The sequence below is a fragment of the Doryrhamphus excisus genome, linkage group LG8 (assembly GCF_037039965.1).
Source record: "Doryrhamphus excisus strain RoL-2023G ecotype Guam linkage group LG8, RoL_Dexc_Guam_v1.1, whole genome shotgun sequence".
In the NCBI taxonomy this organism is placed as follows: Eukaryota; Metazoa; Chordata; class Actinopteri; order Syngnathiformes; family Syngnathidae; genus Doryrhamphus; species Doryrhamphus excisus.
The window spans coordinates 19,916,728-19,940,768 of record NC_136364.1 but is presented as its reverse complement, the minus strand read 5'-3'; the positions used below and the strand labels follow the sequence as shown (position 1 = coordinate 19,940,768).

The following is a 24,041-nucleotide window of genomic DNA, read 5'->3' as shown; positions in this document are numbered from 1 at the left end:
AATTATGCTTGGTCATTTTCAACTTTTTCACACTTATGAATTTTATACTCCATAAACCTGGCCGTGCTTGGTAAAGGGTTCTAGTTTTGTAAAATGCACATCCTTAATTTCTATATTGTCGATTTAGATGGATATCCTGATCAAACCCTCATCAATTCTTCTTATTTGTGCATCTATTGGTTATTTTATCCCCAGGTACACCAGTTCTGCCATCCCATCCCTGATACCCTTGCTGTACTCGAGCGTGGCACGGTGGATCTTCCACTCATACAAGCCGCTCTTACGCAGGTATCTGAGGAATTTGGGAGCCCCGGGAAAAAGCACATTGTCTGCCACAATCATTGATCCTTTTCCCAGGAGACCAGAGCCCTCCAACATCTGAAAACATCACCATATCATGAAATAGACAATTAGCAACAGTAGAAATGACACCCAATTCACAAGTGACCACATAACTGATACAGATGAACACCCCTCATGTTAAAAATTTTGGAGTTACAGGTAATTGAATTTAAAACATCATCATCAGCTGAGTGAGCATCTAAAGTAGGGATCTCAATTTATTTGGGGGGGCCACTGGAGCTAGGGTCTGGGTGAGGCTGGGCCATATCAGGTTTAAAAAAAAAAAAAAAACACTTTTTCAGTGTTTTGATCTCAGTCATGGATGATGATGAGAGAAAAAGCAAAACAGGGGGGCTCGTTCGCTTATGTATGGGCAGGGCAAAATCGCGTCAATTGTGCGCGGTGCGCACACAGCTTTAAGCTGTCATTTCTGGGTTCATGAAACCATATGGCATCCATATCAAACTTGGCGGGGGGCCTTAAACTAGCATCCTGCGGGCCACATTTGGCCCGCGGGCCGTCAGTTTGAGACCCCTGATCTAAAGCATCCAAATAGGCCTGGTTAAAAGAAATGTCAGATGTCATGTTGATCGTACAATTACATCAGAAATTGCAGTGTAAGATTATTTTATCCATTCTATCCTAGACATCTTTCAAGGTTAAGTACTTTTACTTTATTGTAGTTTTATTTAGTTTCTTTTAATGTTTAAATTCTCTTTACACTTGTATGACAGTTAAGAATGTTAATTTAAAACTTCACCTGTACAGTTATTAAAGATTTAAATGGCAGAAGTTTGAGCCTGAGTGGAAATTGGTCGCAAATTAAAGCAACAGAACAGACCGTTTACTTTGGAGGTTCTACTGTATCAAATTGGAGTTTCTCACATTGTAACTCTGCATGGTGGCAGAACATTATGACCCAGGTCAATGTTATAAATTAGGCGCTCACATAATGCAAACTTGGGCGGCTCGGCGGTCGAGTGGTTAGTGCGCAAACCGAGGAGACCAGGGTTCAATTCCACTCTCGGCCATCTCTGTGTGGAGTTTGCAAGTTCTCCCCGTGCATGCGTGGGTTTTCTCCGGGTACTCCGGTTTCCTCCCACATTCCAAAAACATGCTAGGTTAATTGGCGACTCCAAATTGTCCATAGGTATGAATGTGAGTGTGAATGGTTGTTTGTCTATATGTGCCCTGTGATTGGCTGGCGACCAGTCCAGGGTGTACCCCGCCTCTTGCCCAAAGACAGCTGGGATAGGCTCCAGCACCCCCGCACCCTCGTGAGGAAAAGCGGTAGAAAATGAATGAATGAATAATGCAAACTTGGCAAGCTTAATTAAGGGAATTGACTTGACTTTTCTTGTTTACAAAGATTGTTTACAAAGCTGCCTGCATATACAGGAGTAGTATAATGTCGTACATAAGTGTGGTGTAGTGCAACACTATAATTTATGTCAGATACCTGTAGATCAGTAAGGTAGCATTTCTTCCAGTGATCCATGAAAACAAAATCCAGTCTCTCCAAACCAAAATCAGACCGCAAGCGTGGGATGACTTCATCTGATGGATTCACAATCAGCTCTACCTAAGGTAATGAAGAACAGACTATGTATGAATGTAGTCCAAACTAATGTCCATTCTCATCTAAGGCTTCCAATGTTTTTAGATCCCTCACACTGTCGTCATCAAAGCCTGCCAGGCGGATTATTTTCTCAGCGATGGCAGCATTCCTCTGGTCCATCTCAATACTGTAGATCCTGGCACCCAGAGACAGAGACCGGGCCATACGCACAGTGCTGTACCCGCAGTGAGTCCCTAATTCCAGGATTGTAAGAGGACTTTGCTCTGCCAGCAGCCTGTCCAGGATCTTTCCTGCACATGTGAACGATGCATGCAAATGCAACATGGCGCTTCAGGTATAAGCATCATTAACATATATTCACCAGCCTATATTAGCATTATAGAATTTAATGTATATCATATTCACCCTTTTTAGGTCCAATGTTACTGATGTACTCCACCTTGCTGCACCACTCATCAAAAGCTTCCAGGATGCTGTCAGGGTCCCCTGGAGTGGCATGGGTGAGAACGTACTGGTAGGCCCGCTCCTCACGACTCAGACCGGTAACACAGTCCTTCCAAAGTCGGACCAGGACGGCTCGATAGAACAACGCAAAGTAGAAGCGGTATCTGATGATCAGCGTCAGCAGAAGCGGGAGGAAGGCCAAAGCAATGGCAGGGGACACCATCCTTGTACTTGTACTCACTACACCTACATCACAGGTATTTATCCATCATTTATGTGCAAAAAATGGTAGCATTAAAGTAGGAGTAAGAAACAGTACTTAAAAAATATGTTTGTATTAATTAAAAGCAATTTTAAAGTATTGTTACCATGGCAACAGAACTGATACTATTCTATTACAAGCTCGTACTTGACGCTTTAGAACAGGGGTCTCAAACTCAATTTACTTGGGGGCCACTGGAGCTCGGGTCTGGGTGAGACTGGGCCGCATCAGGTTTTCCAAAAAAACCCCGCATTTATTAAAAACAGAAAAATGAATAAACTTTGCTTTGGTTTCGATTTTCTACAAGAAAAGCTCTGATAAAACGTTCCACTGTTCTCAAATATCTTAATTTTTATTTTTCTACACAAAATAAGATGAAAAATAAACAAATCAAGAATAAAGAAAATCAATCAATCAGTAATAAATAAATAAATATAATAATAAAACCGCCAATAATAAAAACTTAAGAAACCACATATAGTTGGTGGGTAGACAAATTATTTTTTTCAGATTAAAATGAACAAAGCATTATTAGAGCCTGTAGACATGACAAAACATGACTATAGTCACATTTATACTCTTTTTATTTACAACATATTGCGCAACTGCAGGGTCTTGAGACACATGCTAACTCGCAAACTAGAGAGCTAGCGACCTAAACGGTAGCCTTCAAGTTATTTCCTTTAAACTTAAATAGCCAAAAACTTACCACTTCCACACGGATAGGGAGGATAACTATTAACAGTTATTTAACCTTTAACATGAACATTAATCAAACGTAATAATTTTTTCTGGGTACATGATACCATACAGCATCCATATCAAACTTGCGCGGGCCGCACTAACATTAAAATTTCATATCAAGGCGGGGGCCTCAAACTAGTGTCCTGCGGGCCACATTTGGCCCGTGGGCCGCGTGTTTGAGACCCCTGCTCTAGAACATGTGCTAGAATAAATCTGAAAACTGAAATTAACACTATTAATGTTAATAAAAAGCACAACCACAAACTTTTAGCTATCAAGATATTACTGGAAACCTAAAGTGATATCTCCAAACAAAAAAATGTCTACATTATGCATACATAATAGGAGTTTATTAACTTCTATTTATTAAAAGCAGACCACTCACCCAGTCTCTGGAAAACGGGACCATAGAGGAGCAGTTAGGACGGCAGCTTAAATGCAGGAAGACTCGGGTGTGTAAGTGAAGGTAAGAGACCAGAAGCTATGAATTATTTAACCACCTCATGCATGTGTATAACCACCAGTAATAGATTCCACTACATAGACACAAACAGTAATAAAACTAAGTCTATCTTAGTCCATGCCAATGGTTTCCATTGCTTTGGATTAGACACACCTAATGCTTTATGTCTATTTATTTGTCTATTTATTTGTCTATTTATTTGTCTATTTATTTACCATACAGCCAACAAAGAACAGCAGCATCAACGTGCTGTTTTGGGACAAAGCATAGCAGACATCTGAAGTATCAAGTGAACAGCAACAGGTGTGTGTCCACGTGTGTTTTACCTAAACAGGGTCAAGTTTCACGTTTTAGTCTGTTGCTATGGAAGATCAAGGTAAAAAAAAAAAAAACACCAACACTGTCAGATTCTTTCTCGCTGATCATATACCATAAATTCAGCAATGAATGCCAATATTCAAAAGCAAATAACCACTGAGCTCTAATTAGCGACAGGTCAAAAAAACATTGGCATTAACAGCTGGTTGGAGGCAACATATGCAATTTCACAGCTTCTCAATCATGATCTTACTGTAATCTTACTGTAATCTTCAATGATACACACAAGCACCAGACCTGATCGGCGGAACATTATGCTTTTATTACAGGTTTGAATGATCTCACCACAGACACGATAACCCTGAATAAAAACTTGGGCTATTGTTGTGACCTTAACCCACATCAAGCTAAAATTAAATTAAGAAACTTTACCGCCACTTTCCGTCCACACAACACTCAACTCCCCCGGAGAACACATTTATAGCAACACACATGAGCATTATTAGCTTATCACCTGCACTACATTGGGTAAAAGTAACTATTATTTCATGTCTAGAGGGCTCTAAGAATGTATTCAGAAGGTCATAAACAGGTTCTCTAACAACAAAAATACTTGATTTATAAATAAGGAATCCTACTTTACAAAAATTCACATATCACGGTCGGGTTTGGAACCAATTCACCGCGATAAATGGGGGATTACTTTATCTGCATCCATCAGCTTTAGCTCCCTCTGCATGCGCTTTAAAATGTTGTTGGTGCTGCTCAAACCTGTACACATTTACACTTACTGTACCCATTAATGCTAGATGAATTTCCTCCATTAATACAACATTGGTTCTGTTGCTGCTATGTTGTGCTATTGTTTTACCTGATTCTAGTTTTTCTTAATTATGATTGTCATAATGGAATAAAAATGCATACAATATATTTTTTTAAAAAGAGCATTTCCTCCATTATTGGTCAAGGGTCAGAATACTCTCCTGTTTAATTCCAAATTAAATGACTTATATAAACTAAATATGCTACAGATATGCGAGATGTGGTTGACTTCTGCACACAATTAACATACAGACTATAACTATGCTGTTTAATGTGAAAATTTTCTTTAAAGCTGCTGTGTGACATACAGCAGCTTTAAATTGTCCATGTATGCATACATCATTGCCCCCCCCCCAAAAAATGTGTTTTTTATATCTCATTATGTATTTTTAAATGACGAATCCTAAATGTAAACCTTGTAAAGCACCAATATGTGTGCCACTTTTATGAAAGTGGTGAAGGGCACTAAATAAATAATCCGCTCTAGACCTGGAGCCAGTTACAATTAATTAATTGGCCTCGATGCAGATTGACAGTAACACTTCTTCATTAATTAAGTGTTTAGAAGTCTGCCAAAGATTAATGAGGTTATTTAGTTAGCTGAATAATTTGCTATATTTACATAAACGCTGGTAATGACCGTCTACATGTCAGTACATGGTTGTTTCAGGAGACTTCTGATGAACTTCTTCAGTTCTTTGTCACCCCGAGTCCAGCGCACCAGCCGAATCAACACCAGCCTTCCCTCCTCCGCCCGAGCCAGCGCCAAGTACCATCCAGCCTGGGCCCCATTCACCTTTTCTAAACCGTCATTATCGTTTTTGTCAGACGAGTCCAAGCCCGGACATGCACAAGTGCCTCCTTCCTGCAACCACAGAGCATTGTGGGCCATCGCACCTCCAATTCCTTCCGCCCTCTCGGCACCTCCCCCTGCCCATCTCAGAATGCGGCTTCGGGCCAAAGGCACCAGCTGCAGGTCCCCTCCCACTGTCGACACGCTGCCCAGACGCATCTTGAAGGCTGCCACGGAGACAAAACTTGTGAGATAGTCGACACGCAAAAACAGAAAACATTTGATTTGATTGTTGAAGCATCTCATCATCTCTCCTCACCATATGGACTTTGACAGAAGTTGTCTTGGATGTCAGTCTCTCCTTCAGCTGCCAGACTGCAGGCGTCACAAATAACACTTCCTAGGTATTGGAAAGAAGAGTTTATGTCTGCATCTGCAAAGGCGTAACGAGATGAAACTCTGGAGACAAACAGATCTCATAGTTTAAATGGGTGCTCTGTTTAAACCAGTGGTGTTATTAATATTCCGTTGTGTTTCATTCATTTTATTATTAGAATATGCTGCAGGCTGATGAACGCTGCAATCCTCACAGATAGAACCCAGTATGTCAACAACACATCCAGTGTCATCCCCCTGAACACCGGCTCACCCCAGGGATGTGTTCCGAGCCCCCTGTTGTTTACACTGATGACCCATGACTGTCGCCCCAGGTACAGCAGCGACCATTATTTAAATCAGGGTTCTCAAACACGCGGCCAAATGTGGCCCGCAGGACACTAGTTTGAGGCCCCCGCCTTGATATGAAAGTTTCATGTTAGTGCGGCCCGCGCAAGTTTGATATGGATGCTGTATGGTATCATGTACCCAGAAAAAATTATTACGTTTGATTAATGTTCATGTTAAAGGTTAATAGTTATCCTCCCTATTCGTGTGGAAGTGGTATGTTTTTGGCTATTTAAGTTTAAAGGAAATAACTTGAAGGCTACCGTTTAGGTCGCTAGCTCTCTAGTTTGCGAGTTAGCATGTGTCTCAAGACCCTGCAGTTGCGCAATATGTTGTAAATAAAAATAGTATAAATGTGACTATAGTCGTGTTTTGTCATGTCTACAGGGCTCTAATAATGCTTTGTTCATTTTAATCTGAAAAAAATAATTTGTCTACCCACCAACTATATGTGGTTTCTTAGGTTTTTATTATTTGCCGTTTTTTTATTATATTTATTTATTACTGAGTGATTGATTTTCTTTATTCTTGATTTGTTTATTTATTTTACATCTTATTTTGTGTAGAAAAATAAAAAGTAAGATATTTGAGAACAGTGGAATGTTTTATCAGAGCTTTTCTTGTAGAAAATCAGAACCAAAGCAAAGTTTATTCATTTTTCTGTTTTTAATAAATGCGTTTTTTTTTTTTTTTGGAAAACCTGATGCGGTCCAGTCTCACCCAGACCCTAGCTCCGATGGCCCCCAGGTAAATTGAGTTTGAGACCCCTGATTTAAATTATTTGTGCAATTTACTGTTTACGCTGTTATATTGTTGTTCATATTTGATGTCATCTATTTATTATTATTTATTATTATACAGGAGCCAGGCAACGACATTTAGTTGGCAATTTCACTGCTGTGTTATTGTGCAATGACAATAAAGGAAGTGTATGTCTAACAAAAAAACAAATACCGAAACTGCTGCAAATAGAACAAAAGGATATGTATCTTTAAAGACATGAGCAAGATACGCCCAGAAGAAACCAGGCATGCCCATAAAGCTCATCTGTGAACAGTTTAAAAAGACTCACACATTGACCTCAGACCTTTAAGCGCCTCCTCGTGGGAGACTTCCTCCGCTGTCCGTGGGTCCTGATCACCGCTGGGGGGAATGCAAAGTTGCGTCTCTCGCGGGAAGCGGCTACAATCGAACATCTCAGGCCAGGGGAAGCCGAAGGCGCTCATGACGGGGACGCAGTGGTCACGCACGGCCTCGCAAAGGTTCCTGCACGGGCTTACCGGCCCGCTGTAGTCCGGCACGCACACCGGGGCGAACAAGGAGCACAGGAACTTCTTGGTGTCTCGGTGGCACAGCTTGGAGATGAGCGGCAGCCAGGCGGCTGACTGCTGCTGGGCCTCCCTTAGAGAGTCGTGGCCCAGTAGATTAGGGAGCCTCATGTGCCGGTAGCCGATACCGTGGCACAGGGATAAGGTACTCGGTATGGGCTTGCATACCGAGCGGACCGAGGACCTGAAGCCGAGCGGCGAGGGTCCGACATGGGTGGAAGGTCGTGTGTCAGAAGCAAGAGAACATCCGAGCGTCAAAATAAAAAACAGCACTTTCATAGTTGTTGTTTTTGTTGTTGTTCCAGCAGCACCAACAAAGGGGACTCCACGGAGCTGCCTGCTCTGTACCTTCGGTGTATCGGTGGGCGTAAACGAATACGTAGGTGTGGAGGAGACAGGGGTAAATAATAGGGCAGACGCCAGGGTGATAATCACCCCCCACCCCACGCCCTGAAATCAGACGACCCCTGCAGCCACACTGTCTGCAAGCTACAATACAGCCGTGACGCATTCAGGTGCCATTCAACAAGTCAGGCAAAAAATGTACCCAAGTTTTCATTGACCGAGATCTACTCGTTTTAACACTTTTATCTTCCCAAACCATAAACATTTTCACAATGTTTTCTGATAAAATAATATAGAATTATACTGAAAATATAATATTTGTAATGACATATAATGACATTTCTAACTTTCAGCCTTCCAGTATATTTACAATGCTGTTCTAAAGATATTCACATGTTCGAACTTACAAGCACAATAGCTCCCGAACGAATGGTTCTTATACAGTATATATCAAATCATACTTCATACCGTGTCAACACAGACAAACAGCTACAATCCTTTTTTTTAATAAAAACGAGCCATTAACTAAAATTGATCTTTATGAGAAGCCCGTGGCACCGAATCAGCAGCCCAGGGACCGTCTACAAATGTTTTCTTCTTCTTCGGTATACAACACCGAAGAATTCAATATCACCAACTCGTCGACTCCTGACATAAATCCACCGCTATGCATATTCATGAGTACTCATGTTGAGTTAAAAAATAGTGACGCAAATTATGTTTTCCTTTTACTTTACAACTCAACAGGTACATGTAGCGAAGTCAACATATGGTTTCCAGGGTAACGTATAGGTCGGTCAAGTGGTTTAGGTTTCTTTGTACAGCGTCTATGTTGATAAAAATACATGCAAAAATCATAATCATAATTTAGATAAAACGGAGGGGTGGTGATTGTTATTATAGCTGTTAGTTTATGTTAAAGTATATTTCAGCATCTTTCCCCTTGGGTGTTTCAGTCCAACGTCCGGCTTGAAAAAAAAAAACAACTGCCATGTTCTTGTAACTTCCGGCTTTTTATCCAATCTCAGTCGCCGTTTTTCAAAAGCGTCGCTACGTGAGCTCTGATTGGATAGATGTTTCCTTGTGGCGCTCGTGCGGCTGTGATTAGCTGTGGTGATTGCAGCCAGGACACGACTGAAAGGAAAACAAGAAAAACAGGTTTATATAAAAGGATTTAGTTGTTGACATTGTTAGCATTAATCTTATTTTGTTGTTTTATTCTATTGTAGTTCTTTTTTTTTTACTTATGTTTTTTAGCGTCTTTATCCACATTCCTTACCAGTAGATGGCGGTAACGTACACTAAAAGTTGCTTGTCAAACGCCAGTAAAAACCAGGAAGAAGAAGAACAAGCACTGATTGGCTAATTTCACCGAAACGCCCGTTTTGAATTTGTGCGACGTTTAAATCGCGGTAGTTGTCCTTGTGGGTAAACAGAGCGTTCGGATAACGAGGAGGCATATACAAGATTATTTACAGCACTTAACTTCAAAGGTGAGTCGGCCAGTTTTAAGACGTTAATATTTTCTAGTTAAGCCAGTAATTATGTTAAGATACCTAGCTAGCGTCACATGACAATGACATGACAATTTTTTTCTATGCAACTAATACAATATCTCTTGCTAACAGGTTCAAACCACTTTGCGATAAATGGTCCGCCAAGATGACACTTAATGGCGGGGTTAAGGCTCTTCTCAGCTGGGTACGTTGATATATTGTACATTAGTTCTTATCATTAGGGTTACTGACCCAACTTCTATGTTGTTTTTCCAGGTCAGCACTATACACTCTTGTCACCGAGATGTTAATATTGAAGCGTTACAAGATGGGGAGTTGTTGCTTCATGTTGTTTTCAAGCTGTGAGTATTAGAAATACTAGTAAATACTAGTAGATGGATGTAAAGTAATAAGTGTAGGGGGCATTAAAACACAGTGGGGTTTGTTTCTACTTATTTTCAGGAAAAAGGAGCCAAACCTGCCTTCACTTACTACAATTGAAGAGCGCTTTAAAGTCATTGCAGAATTTGTTGAACGTAAGTGTCTGTTTGGTTATGTTTTTTTAAAGTATCTTTCTAGTCATGTACTAACTGTCAGCATACTTAGAAACAGATGGGTGTATCACATACCTTTTTTTTTAACTTGGGTGTTGCCCAACCCAGTGTTTACATTTTGTGTTCGGAACCTGTAGATCTACCACTCCATTGTTTGCACTGAAAATGATTTGAATGCAATGATTTGCAGTAATTTCCACTAAAATTGTAAACTATTCCATCTTTTGTGAGTATTTGGTAACAAACCTCCCTTGTTTCTTCTTTAGAGCATTGCAGATTTAGTCCAAGCAAAGGCACATCATTGTCCTGGGACAACATAAGAAACGGCTCTAACCTCAGTGTAGAAATTGCAAAGGTACAAATGGTGTATAATTATTGATGTTATTATTCATCTATGAGCTGCTTTTAGTGTAATGAAGCTGACGTTCTTTGTTTATACGTCTAGGTGCTTCTGTTGCTGGTTTACCACGACATGATGAATGATCGGTGCACACTTGATACCTTGGAGTGTGATGTGGAGGTAAGCAGAGCACACCGTTGTTGCTAGAACATCACAAAAAAAGTAATTAATTCTTTTCCTGCTGACTCCTGCTTTTCAGAGGGAGATTGCAAACCTGACTGGTTCATTTGTGATGGAGAGTGACGGCTGTGTTTATCTCAACAGTGGACTTGATGCCTACCTGTCAAAGCGATGTGAGTCATAAACCCTCTTATGTACACTATGGATCATTTCAGGGTACTTTCCTTCCTTGTTAATCTGTGTCCTCACACATTTCAGTTTTACCCGTGTCTCGTGAAGTATTCGAGCAAGCAGGAAGCACGTCCATCTCCAGCACGTCGACCATCTCGGACAATGACTCTCCCGTGTTCCATCGCTCACAGAAAGTCACGTTTGTGGATATCCACACAGTGGCGTCGTCCTCTGCCAGGTAATGTCGAATAATGAACAATTGTAAATAGTGCGGTTGCAATTAAAAAAAAAAAATTGAGAAATGAATTAATTATATGCAATTAACCTAAAATTGCTGAGGAAAGCTCTCACTTTAAGATATTCATTACAATTATGTGTCAGATAATAAAATGCATATAACAAAGTTTACTTTTTTTCCCCAAAATTGTTACGTCACCCCCCCCCATAATAGTGCAGTCGGAGCGTTTCTGAAACGTAAATTTCTCAACATGCTCCTCCATTTGCACATCTTCTCCCCGCTACTCACCTTGCCCTCCCAACTAAAGAGCATAAAATAGAGAATGAATAGATGAACAAATATACATTGTTAGTAGTCAATAAATAACTAAAAAATAAGATCAATGTGAAATTGGATGATTTTCCGTGGTACACCTGGAATTACTGCTTTCTGGACTTTTACTGTTACAACATAAAAGGCACATTTTGTAGAATAAACCATTCTACAAGGAAGCCAATGTTGTGTCTCATTTCCTTTTGGGTTATTTCCCACAGCAAATCTCCTCTTCAGGATATAATGAACACCCCCAAATTCCAGCTGAGGAAGCTGAAAAGACAGATGTTCAAGGAGAGGGATTACATAGATGGACTGGAGAAGGAGCTCGCCAGCAAGATTGCGCTCATTGCACAGAAAGGTGCCACACTTTGTTGTTGTTTTATGGAGTTAGTTAGTTTTATACAACAAAACATGTACTAAACATGTAACGTAATACTTTCATTGGACTATCCTGTAATTTATGTTTTTCCCCCTCAGAATCTCATATTAACCAGTTGCAGTATCGTCTGGACAAGCTGAAAAACGAGCAGAACGATCAAGAGCAGGTTGCCAGGGAGCAAGTCGATGAACTTGAAACCAAGAATAGCTCGTAAGAATCCTTTGTTTTACATTTTGTAATAACAATGGAAAAAAAAAATACAGTAAACATTGTCCGCTTCATGAACTTCTCCAATGCCACAATCACTACTCTGTATCCCCGTGTTTGACTTTTAGGTTACGAATGCGACTCAATGAGATTATAAAAGAAAACAAAGACTTCAAAAGTAACTCCTTGTTGATGGAGCGTAAAGTGACTGAACTCGCAGAGGAGAATGGCGTCCTGTCTTCCCAGGTATGAACACCTATACACAGGTGCCCTGTTTCATGCCAAAGTATTGAGTTTATTAGTTCCAGACTCGGCCCACAAAGTAGGATTCAGTATTTAATAAAGGGAATATCTTCATAGTGAGAGCACAGGAAATGTGTGTAATGTCCTAAATATGGATTTTAATATTATTAGAGCTCTGTAGACAAGCCATAATGCCCCAATAGTCTATTGAAATGATGCAATGTATACATGAATCTTTGGGAAGAACTGCCCACTGCTGTGCGACTTTCAAATTCCATATCCTTATTAAAGTATTGCTGATACAATGTATCAAATGGTGACCCAATACTTTTGCACACCACTGTATAATGTCCTGCCCTTTAAGTCTCAATGGCATTTCCGCAGATGCGTGCGGCATCTTCACAGCTGACCATCTGTGAAGCTGAAGTTGTCAGGTTGATGGAATCCAAAGCATTAACAGAAGAGGAGTGGAGAACCAGGACGGATTACCTTCAGTTGGAACTCAAACAAGCCACAGCTGAAAAGGTAGTGTCTATGTAGTATTTGGAAACGCATTGAATAAACAATGTTTAATGGTTTTATGTTACTAAATTGGTTCAATTCCACCCTCGGCCATCTCTGTGTGGAGTTTGCATGTTCTCCATGCGTGCATGCGTGGGTTTTCTCCGGTTACTCCGGTTTCCTCCCACATTCCAAAAACATGCTAGGTTAATTGGCGACTCCAAATTGTCCATAGGTATGAATGTGAGTGTGAATGGTTGTTTGTCTATATGTGCCCTGTGATTGGCTGGTGACCAGTCTGTCTTGCCTGAAGACAGCTAGGATAGGCTCCAGCACCCCTGCGACCCTTGTGAGGAAAAGCAGTAGAAAATGAATGAATGAATGAAAGTTATAGACTGGGGCTGCACAGCGGACAAGTGGTTAGCACTCAGATCTCACAGCTAGGAGTTCAATTCCACCTTCGGCCATCTCTGTGTGGAGTTTGCATGTTCTCCCTGTGCATGCGTGGGTTTTCTCCGGGTACTCCGGTTTCCTCCCACATTCCAAAAACATGCTAGGTTAATTAGCGACTCCAAATTGTCCATAGGTATGAATGTGAGTGTGAATGGTTGTTTGTCTATATGTGCCCTATGATTGGCTGGCGACCAGTCCAGGGTGTACCCCGCCTCTCGCCCAAAGACAGCTGGGGTAGGCTCCAGCACCCCCGCGACCCTCGTGAGGAAAAGCGGTAGAAAATGAATGAATGTTACTAAATTGCAATTATTCTGCAAATTGTTCTGCATTGTAGGTTAAATCAATACAACAGCCTTTATTACAATTAAAGTTCACTGCTTTATTTCACCACAGGATCTCCTGAATGAAGAAATTCAGATTCTGCAGGGAAACATTTCATGTTTAGAGGATGAAATCGGAAAAGCCGCAATTGAAGTCGAAGGAGAAAACATGGGGCCTATCATGGAGGTACAGTCAGCTTGTAGATCATCAGGGTTTAAAATGTAATAGCGACCATGGTCGTTCTCTTCTCCAATTGACAGAGAGACCAACTGGAGAGTGACATTCATCGTCTGAAGAACGAGCTGGAGAGCACGTTTGGCCGCTTGAAGACAGCTGAGGCCAACGTGGAGGCAAAAACCCAGCAGCTGGCTGACTATGAAGAAAAAATTGCTCAACAGAAGTCCCAAATGGAAGCAGTTGTTCGATCCAAGGATCAGATTTTGGAGAACCTGCAAAAGGAAATCGACGAGCAGAGAGAAGCCCTTTGGAAAGTCAGAAGCGATCATAAAGTTGAACTTGAGCAAATGGAGCAGCACCAAGCCGAGCAAATGAGCGAAATGCGGATGCAGATCGCTGCTTCTGAACAAGAATTGGAGACCCTCAAAGAAACGAAGAGAGAAAAGGAATATCTTCTCATCCAGCTTGAAAACAAACTGAAAAATCTTGAAACAAAATGTCAAGATTTAACCTCCTGTTTGGCTGACAAGGACCAACAAATTAACACTCTGAAGGAAGAAGTTGAGGTTTTTACAGTTGAAAGGCAGAAAAACCAAAATGAAATCCAAACCAAAGACCAACTGCTGGCCCAATTGCGTTCAGAATGTTCCGATCAGCAAGACATTTTCCAGAATAAAATCCGTACTTTAACATTAGAAGCTGAGAATCTCACCGTGTCTGTCAAACGTGCTGAAGAGGAAGTTGGACTTAAGCAAGCCTTATTGGCTCAAAGTCAACAAGATAATATCCAGCAGAGGGATGCTCTGCAGCAACGGATTTTAAGCGGTGAAGAAGAGGCTCGGCGACTAAGCTCTGAAATAGAAGCCAAAAACGAACAACTTGTCGTCCTGCAGAATGACGCCTCCAAGCGGTCTGCAGACCTACTGGAGCAGATCAGACACCTCGAAACTCAACTCGAATCTCTCACCATTTCTTTGGCGAAGGCTGAGGAACGTGTTCGATCTTTGCAGGATCTTCTTGAGAAGCAGGTGCAGGAAAGTGTTCTCCAGAAAGAGCTTCTCCAGCAGCAGCTGACCGCTTCTGAGGAGAGCGTAAGCTCCATGAAGGAGCAGATCTCGACCAAAGAGGAACATATTACTTTGTTAAATGAGCAGTTTTCCGAGAAGTCAGCACATCTTCATGAAAACATCCAAACACTGGAGGAGAAGGTGGAGTCTCTCAGTTCATCTTTGAAGGATGCTGAGGAGCGTTTGCAATCAAAGGAAAGCCTGTTTGCTAAACAGCAATCACAGAGCACCCAGCATATAGACGCCTTGCAGACGCAGGTGGTTTCTTCTCAGCAAGAGGTGACCAGACTCGTCGCGGAACTACGTGCCACGGAGGAACAGCTCAGTCTGCTCAAAAAGGACAGCGCCACCCGTTCTGAACTTCTTGAACAGAAGATCGAGGGTCTGGATAAGCAGCTGGAAAATATGAACCATTCTCTTTCCGTTGCGATGAACCAAGTGAAGGCCAAAGAAGAGCTCATAGTCACGCAGCAGCAAGAGAACATCGTTCAGATGGAGACACTTACACAGCAGAACAAGGTCCTGGCGGAGGAGGCCAGACTATTAAAAGAGAACATCCAAACCAAAGAGGACCAGATAGACATGCTGAAATCAGATAACGCCAAGCAATGCGAGGCGCTTAAGAATGACATCAAAAGTCTGAGGAACCGAATTCAAACCCTGCAAATGGCAGAAGAGCAAGCTCGGACAAAAGAGTTGGAGATTTCCCAAGAAAGAGACAAGTACCAAAGCCTACTTGGATCTTCTACAGAGGAAGTAAATGTACTTAAGAAGTGCATACAGTCTCAAGAAGAACAGCTCGCCACACTGAAAGCAGAAGGTTCATGCCAGGCTGATGTGCTCCAGAAGGAGATCAGTCAGCTAAAAGTTCGATTAGCCGAGGTCGCTGATTTGCTTTCCAAAGCTGAGGAGCAGGTTCAGACTCAGCTAGCGACGATGATCACGCAGGAGCAGGAAAGCGTTCGCCAGAAAGAGCTCCTGCAGGGTCAGCTGTCCGCATCCGAAGAAGAGGTGAGGAGATTGGATGCGGAGGTACGAACAAGAGAGGACCGCATAGTGCAGCTCAACGCTTCCAACACCGAGCATTCCAAATTGCTTTGTGAGGAGATCCAACATTTAAAGACACAAGTGGAGTCTCTTGATGCCTCCACGAGGAAGGCTGAGGAGGACGTTCAGTCCAGGAATGATCTGCTGGCACAACAACAGAAAGAGGCAGACAGGAACCTTGAAGAACGAGTCCAAAAAGAAGAACTTCTGCGCAAGCAAATCTCCTTGTTTGAACAAGAGATTGTGAAACTCAAAGAATGTCATGACACGAAAGAGAATCTTCTCCTCAGGGCTGAAGAGAAACTCGACATCCTTCAGACCGAGTTGGCTGCAGCCAAAACCCAAGCGGCTGAAAAAGACCACAGCCTGGACACATTCCGTGCTGAGGTTTCTACCCAAGCTCACTTGCTTCAAAAGGCAAACGAGGAGGCTCATACCACCGCTAACCTGCTAGCTGCGATTCAGGACGAGGCCTCCAAAAAAACACACGAACTCCAGCAGGAGATAGAGCATCTCAAAGGAGAGCTGGAAGGCATTTCTCTCAAACTTAAAGAACGAGAGCATCAGTTATCTGAAAGTCAGCAGGAGTCTTCTCAACTCGTTGAGCAGCTTCAGCTTCAGCTGGTCTCAGTCAGTGCAGATTTGAAACAACACAAAGAAGCCCAAGATAAAACTCTGAAGCAAAGAGAAGGAGACCTGGAGCTTCAAGTTGTCCTCACAAGAGAAAAAGAAGAGCTCTTGGCCAAGGTACTCCAGGCACAAAACGACCAGAGAGCCTTGGAGAAACAAGTGGAAGTGCTGGTTCTGGAGAAGGAGAGAGTCCTTCAAACCAAGCAGGCCACAGACAGGGAGAACGTGGCCTCGTATAAGCTGGAACAAATGCTAAAGCAAGATCTTGAACTACAGAAACTGGAGAAATCGAAGCTTGTGAAAGAGATGGATAAAAACGAGGAGAAGCTGAAGGATCTGCAGGAGCAACTCTCTGCTAAATCAGAAGCTGTGGAACATTACAAGGCTCAGGTTAGTGTGACTGGTTATTTATTTGTGTGTATTCTATGTACTATTCTATGATACTAATATCTATAAATGCTAACATACTGTGTTGTAGATGGAAAAGGCAGCGAGTCACTACAACGACAAGAAGCAGCTTCTCATTGCTAGCCAAGAGGAAACAGCCGAGCTCAAGCATTCCCTGGAAGTGAGAGAGCGTGAGCTGAAGGCCATGGCTATGGAAAACAAACTGCTTCAATTGGATTTGGAAAAGGCTAAAAGCCAGGAAGAAAACATGCGAAGCAAGCTGGCCCATTTGGAGGCACAGGTTGGTTATGTCTTATCTACGTACATCCAGTGCATGGTGACGATGGGAACCAGTACAATAGTCCCTCATTTACTGGGGTTAATTGGGTCCACACCTGACCGTCATTAAGTAAAATTACACAAAATACCTTACCATAGTTGGAGCATAAATACCCGTTTACACCCTAAATATGTTTTTCGAACATTAGAGCCCTGTAGACATCAGCTAACACCCCTATAGTCATATTTACACTCATTCATTCATTCATTTTCTACCGCTTCGATAGTCGCGGGGGGTGCTGGTAGCGGGAGAGAGGCGGGGTACACCCTGGACTGGTGGTCAGCCAATCACAGGGCACACATAGACAAACATCCATTCACACTCACATTCATACCTATGGACAATTTGGAGTCGTCAATTAACCTAGCATGTTTTTGGAATGTGGGAGGAAACCGGAGTACCTGGAGAAAACCCACGCATGCACGGGGAGGACATGCAAACTCCACACAGAGATGGCCGAGGGTGGAACTGAACCCTAGTCTACTAGCTCTGAGGTCTGTGCGCTAACCACTCGACCACCGTGCAGCCCATTTACACTCATATGACCCGATATAGTAGGCATAAATAGCAAAGGGGGCTGCACGGTGCTCGAGTGGTTAGCGCGCAGGCCACATATCTAGGAGACCCAAGTTCGATTCCACCCTCGGGCATCTCTGTGTGGAGTTTGCATGTTCTCACCGTGCATCCGTGGGTTTACTCCTCCCACATTCCAAAAACATGCTAGGTTAATTAGCGACTCCAAATTGTCCATAGGTATGAATGTGAGTGTGAATGGTTGTTTGTCTATATGTGCCCTGTGATTGGCTGGCGACCAGTTCAGGCCCGAGACCTTCATGAGGATAAGCAGTAGAAAATGAATGGATGTAAAAATAGCAAATTGTTTTGACAAATGTTCATCTTGTGTACAGCAATTCAGGAGTAGAAAACTTCCATCATGAGATGTCCTAATTGTTTTACTATATGATGCAAGATAGTCTCTGTCATTTACTGGTTACTTTTTTTTTTTCAAGGTGGCCTTTGCTGACCAAAACCTACGGGCGCAGAATCGGATATCTGGCCAAGGAGGCACATCGGAATCCTGTTACTTGGAGGTTCCGACGGCGCACACTAATGTGCAGCCCAAGAGAACCATGAGCTCTGACAGTCTGGACCAAAGCTCCCTAGAAGACTCGCTGAACAACACAAGGTAGCACTTTTGAAACGATTGAAGCACTGAAAGTGAACGAAGGCAGGAATCTGACTAAGGAAAAAACACATGGCAGCAAATACTGACGTCGAAAACGGGCTTACGTTTTGCAGGTCGCTTGCAGCACCTGGCGAATCGAGCACACCTCTCGTTCGTAGTTCTGAGAGACTGGCCGCCAAACGTCATGGTCTGCAAGCTGAATCACTGGAAACTCTTTACTTTACTCCTATAAATACTAGACATGCCAGCAGGTGAGTGTTGTTGTGGTTCAGTGTTTGCTGTTTAACTATATTTGCAAAATGAGGCATATCGGTTACCTCTCACTAATAGGACCAGCGCAGAGAACAAAACAGGACGGGATTCAGTCTTCAGAAATCCATCATCTTCTGTCAAAAGACGCAGGACCACACAGGTTATAAACATCACCCTGACAAAGGTAATATATCTGTCTATATGCCTCTCAAGTGACATTTGACCGTCATACACTGTCAATTAATTAACATGAACCTTTTGTTGTAACCTTGACAGAAAACTCCAGGTGGCGTTGAAGGCGAGGAGTCTTTCTACAGCCTCACTTCAGCTCGCTCACAGCCCAACCTTTCCGGCGCCCACGCTGGACGTCCGCTTCCCATGGAGCTTTTTGACACGCCTGCTAAAATGAGCGGGGCTGCCAGCGATCAGCTCATTGGTCTTCCCGGGTATCGGCGAAGCACGCTCCATTCACAGAGTAAGTATGAAACCACGGGTGCACCACGGGTGCACCACGGGCGCACCACGGGCGCACATTTCAACTTCACAATCTGTGTGTGTGTTCAGCCACTAGCACGTTCTGTGTCGGGGCAGAGAACGAGCCAGACGGTGCACCAAATGACTGGATGAGGATCGCGGAGCTCCAGGCCAGGAACAAAGCCTGCCTTCCTCATCTCAAGAGCAGCTACCCTGTGGAGTTTGAGGTCGGTGGGTCAACAGTACCTTCATTTATTTAGTTATTTAGCAGAAACAGGGAGGAAACCGAACTACAAAAAAAGTTACCCAAAATTTGAGACTAATATTTCCCCATTCACAAATGTAACAAAGTATCCATCCAGCCAACTACTGTACTTTTTGAGAAATTTGACCACCTGAGCATGCTAAAGTATCATCACAGTGTTGTAGGTACCTATACTTTACTATGGTATATAATTGCTGCTTTCCCCAGTTCCCCTAAAATGTCCTCTATGTTCACATCACCGCGTTTCTCCCTCCAGCCCTGCCAGAAAAGCGCATTTATTTTCACCGACGAAGAGGTGCGTAATGGAGACCCATCAGAAACTATTCGTCGGGCATCCGTTATGCCAGGCCAGCTGCAGGACTCTCTGGCTTCTCATCGCCACTCCCTCATGCCGGGACAGTCCATGCCGGCGGCCAACTCCCGTTCTCACCGTTTGTCCTTGATGGCTGGCCAGCCGTCGTCCAAGTCAATCAAATCCTCTCCGCTGAGAAGCCCGAAAATCACAAAGCGGTCGGCGTCGACTTTATCTGTCCATCAGTCGTCACCTGAGGTTGGTTTGTGTTTATTTAGGATTTTCTGTGCCCATCTAAAACATCTTCTGTCATGTGGTTCTCTGGTGCAATGGTTTGGTGTCACCTTTTTTTTATTTCCTCCCCAACAGAAAAAGTTGAAGGCCAGCTGCTTCCCTCGTCCCCTCACTCCCAAAAACAAGAACATCAACAGTGGACCCTCCAGCACTCAACTTCACCCTGCCCTCAGTCCAGTACGTTTGACATTCAATGTTCATACAACAAATCTGGTTTGAGTACGGGATATATGGGATGGGCCTTTGATGAAAATACCCTGATCATGTATGGGAAAAGTAACTTATTGATAAATTATATTTTTTCCAAAATATAATATTTAATCCTCATTTCCCATAGCCGACATCATGTTGTCATTATTGAGGCTGAATGAACAGCACTTCTGCTGGTGGCAGCCAAGTACTCTACTTATTTTAGACTCTGTTGCTTCAAGAGAATTCAACTACATTATCATCTTCCACATTTTATTCTCAGGCTGACCGGAGACAATCCATGATGTTCACAATCGACAACACCCCAAAGAAAAACAACAGCTATCTGAAAAAAGGCCTCAGTAAGCTACGGAGCTCCACCCGCAAATCGCCAGGCAAAACCTCAAAGAGGCCTCCCGCTGATGTGCTGGCCAAAGAAAACATGCCGGCTGCAGTGGGACGAGGGGGCAGGTGTGGCAGCTTCAAGTCACCCCAAGTGCTCTCTCGGGAGACCAGGAACTCCCCACAAACCGTCAGAAGGTCTGCAAAGTCTCCACGGCTCACAGAAAGCGCTCGCAAGGTAAATGTGTATCCTCGCTCAAGTTTGAATCCCGGTTCTCTTAAATGGAGGATGTTTTAGGTAGCCTGTTCACTGGATTCTGGAAGACTAGACATACATACATTGGTCCGTCCGTTCACTTTCAAATGTTCGCTTTTCCTGTTGAGCAAGCCATGCTTCTCATAGTTTGGCAAAGAATGGTAATGGTTTTATTTCATTTGAACATGCATCAGATTACAATTGAGTGCATCCCACAATCAGTTCACAGTTCCACATGTCCAAAAGGAGTAGGAAGAAGCAAAGCTTATTAAATCCTACCCCTCCATCTGGTACTTTTACAATCAGTAACTGTTACATTTGTTCACTTCCTGCTTTCCTAATATAGTTTAAGTTTTTTTGGTCACGTGCTTAGGTACCTGACAAAAATAAAATAAAAAAAAAAAAAAAACTTATTAAATCCTACCCCTCCATCTGGTACTTTTATAATCAATAACTGTTACATTTGTTCACTTCCTGCTTTCCTAATAGTTTTTTTTTTTTTGTCACGTGCTTTGGTACGTGACAGAAATAAAATAAAATAAAAAAGTTATTAAATCCTACCCCTCCATCTGGTACTTTTACAATCAGTAACTCTTACATTTGTTCACTTCCTGCTTTCCTAATATAGTTTAAGGGTTTTTTTTGTCAAGTACTGAAGCACGAGGTGATATGACCATACAGTGACATAATGGGTACCATATTAACTGTCAATATAGTACTATACTATACCATAGTACCTGTCAATATAGTATCCATTATGTCACTGTATGGTAAGAAACGATTTCATTGGCTCATTTTGAGTGACGTCGCCACATTTGCCGTCACGGAACCGTAATACCTGAAGTAATTACGCCCGCAAACTGCTGCTGCAATCTGTCGGTTAGCACGATTATATAGTATGTTTTTGGTAGGGATGCAACCATACACAAAATTCTTCTAATCTGATTAATTTATTCCACAGATGATGATGATGAGGAGGAACAAGATGTGAGGGGGAAAAAAGGCCTTCGTATTTCACCCAAGCCAACGCTCACTTTTAATGCACCTTTACTCATTTAAAATGTATTTTATTTCTGCCTTTTCTAATGGTTCTTACAGTTTTATCTTCAATAAAATGTGTGAAAACGACTAGTGCTTATTCTGCATGTTTTCCTCGGGTATACAGTAGTCCAGTTTAAATTGACTTAATTTTTTTATTCTACACAAAATAAGATGAAAAATAAATAAACAAAATCAAGAAAAAAGAAAATCAATCAATCAGTAATAAATAAATAAAATAATAAAACGGCAAAATAAAAACTTAAGTTGGTGCGTAGACTAATTATATTTTTTAGATTAAAATGAACAAAGCATTATTAGAGCCCTGTAGTCATGACAAAACACGACTATAGTCACATTTATACTCTTTTTATTTACAACATATTGCGCAACTGCAGGGTCTCGAGACACATGCTAACTCGCAAACTAGAGAGCTAGCGACCTAAACGGCTGCCTTCAAGTTATTTCCTTTAAACTTAAATAGCCAAAAACTTACCACTTCCACACGGATAGGGAGGATAACTATTAACAGTTATTTAACCTTTAACATGAACATTAATCAAACGTAGTAATTTTTTCTGGGTACATGATACCATACAGCATCCATATCAAACTAACATTAAACTTTCATATCAAGGCGGGGGCCTCAAACTAGTGTCCTGCGGGCCACATTTGGCCCTCGGCCCGCATGTTTAAGACCCCTGCTCTAGAACATGTGCTAGAATAAATCTGAAAACTGAAATTAACACTATTACTGTTAATAAAAAGGAATTGACATATACAGTAAGACTATGAATGCATCACCAATGTGATGTTTATTAAAATAACAACACAACCACAAACTTTTAGCTATCAAGATATTGCTGGAAACCTAAAGTCATATCTCCAAACAAAAAAATATCTACATTATGCATACATAATAGGGGTTTATTAACTTCTATTTATTAAAAGCAGACCACTCACCCAGGCTCTGGAAAACGGGACCATAGAGGAGCAGCGAGGAGAGCAGCTTAAATGCAGGAAGACTCGGGTGTGTAAGTGAAGGTAAGAGACCAGAAGCTATGAATTATTTAACCATCTCATGCATGTGTATAACCACCAGTAATAGATTCCAAAACATAGGCACAAACAGTAATAAAACTAAGTCTATCTTAGTCCATGCCAATGGTTTCCATTGCTTTGGATTAGACACACCTAATGCTTTATGTCTATTTATTTGTGTATTTATTTGTCTATTTATTTGTGTATTTATTTACTATACAGGCAACAGAGAGCAGCAGCATCAACGTGTTGTTTGGGACAAAGCATAGCAGACATCTGAAGTATCAAGTGAACAGCAACAGGTGTGTGTCCACGTGTGTTTTACCTAAACAGGGTCAAGTTTCACATTTTAGTCAGTTGCTATGGAAGATCAAGGTAAAAAAAAACACCAACACTGTCAGATTCTTTCTCGCTGATAATATACCATAAATTCAGCAATGAATGCCAATATTCAAAAGCAAATAACCACTGAGGTCTAATTAGCGACAGGTCAAAAAAAAACATTGCATTAACAGCTGGTTGGAGGCAATATATGCAATTTCACAGCTTCTCAATCATGATTTTTCCAAAAATATTTTTATTAATAAAACATGCTTTTGGTTAACTATGATCTATTAATCTGAAACAATGCATATTGAAGGAAAGTGTATTTTATAACCGCATAAAAAATTGTTAATTTCACAAAAATACAAATAAAAGGCATTCAAAGATGCCGTGAATCAGGGGTCTCAAACATGTGGCCCGCGGGCCAAATGTGTTTATAATACAACAGGTACATGTAGCGAAGTCAACATATGGTTTCCAGGGTAACGTATAGGTCGGTCAAGTGGTTTAGGTTTCTTTGTACAGCGTCTATGTTGATAAAATACATGCAAAAATCATAATCATAATTTAGATGTTATTTTATGTTTTATGTTATTTTATGTTAAAGTATATTTCAGCATTTTCAGCATCTTTCCCCTCGGGTACTTCAGTCCAAAGTCCGGTTTGAAAAAAAAAAACTGCCATGTTCTGGTAACTTCCGGCTTTTTATCCAATCTCAGTCGCCCTTTTTCAAATGCGTAGCTACATGAGCTCTGATTGGATAGATGTTTCCTTGTGGCGCTGGTGCGGCTGTGATTAGCTGTGGTGATTGCAGCCAGGACACGACTAAAAGGAAAACAAGGAAAACAGGTTTAGATAAAAGGATTTAGTTGTTAACAT

The 24,041-nt window shown here is 41.8% G+C and overlaps 3 protein-coding genes and 1 long non-coding RNA gene across 4 annotated transcripts; 2 read left to right on the top strand and 2 right to left on the bottom strand.

Moving 5' to 3' along the window:
- Positions 1-13: 13 nt before the first annotated feature.
- On the bottom strand, positions 14-2,588 carry tomt (transmembrane O-methyltransferase). Its single transcript, XM_078792982.1, has 4 exons — positions 2,327-2,588; positions 2,015-2,211; positions 1,802-1,924; positions 14-378 (listed from the first exon to the last, which is right to left on the bottom strand). Exons 1-4 carry the CDS (start codon positions 2,586-2,588, stop codon positions 181-183), a joined length of 780 nt encoding a protein of 259 aa, XP_078649108.1. The 3' UTR covers positions 14-180.
- LOC131134467 (uncharacterized) lies at positions 1,761-23,305 on the top strand. Its single transcript, XR_013628018.1, has 4 exons — positions 1,761-2,255; positions 2,336-2,622; positions 3,745-3,837; positions 23,061-23,305. It is a non-coding gene; the product is annotated as an uncharacterized LOC131134467 (long non-coding RNA).
- sfrp2l (secreted frizzled-related protein 2 like) lies at positions 5,576-8,296 on the bottom strand. The gene is made up of 3 exons (XM_058079782.2): positions 7,578-8,296; positions 6,087-6,167; positions 5,576-5,994 (listed from the first exon to the last, which is right to left on the bottom strand). Exons 1-3 carry the CDS (start codon positions 8,095-8,097, stop codon positions 5,618-5,620), a joined length of 978 nt encoding a protein of 325 aa, XP_057935765.2. The 5' UTR covers positions 8,098-8,296; the 3' UTR covers positions 5,576-5,617.
- Positions 9,473-21,789, top strand: LOC131134613 (uncharacterized). Its single transcript, XM_078792980.1, has 24 exons — positions 9,473-9,656; positions 9,792-9,864; positions 9,936-10,021; positions 10,122-10,195; positions 10,480-10,568; positions 10,659-10,733; positions 10,813-10,906; positions 10,992-11,142; positions 11,676-11,815; positions 11,935-12,046; positions 12,172-12,289; positions 12,671-12,811; positions 13,634-13,747; positions 13,822-16,872; positions 16,961-17,170; positions 18,220-18,395; positions 18,509-18,646; positions 18,726-18,831; positions 18,924-19,122; positions 19,212-19,348; positions 19,643-19,936; positions 20,048-20,149; positions 20,445-20,741; positions 21,721-21,789. Exons 2-24 carry the CDS (start codon positions 9,826-9,828, stop codon positions 21,748-21,750), a joined length of 5,973 nt encoding a protein of 1,990 aa, XP_078649106.1. The 5' UTR covers positions 9,473-9,656; positions 9,792-9,825; the 3' UTR covers positions 21,751-21,789.
- Positions 23,306-24,041: the final 736 nt, after the last annotated feature.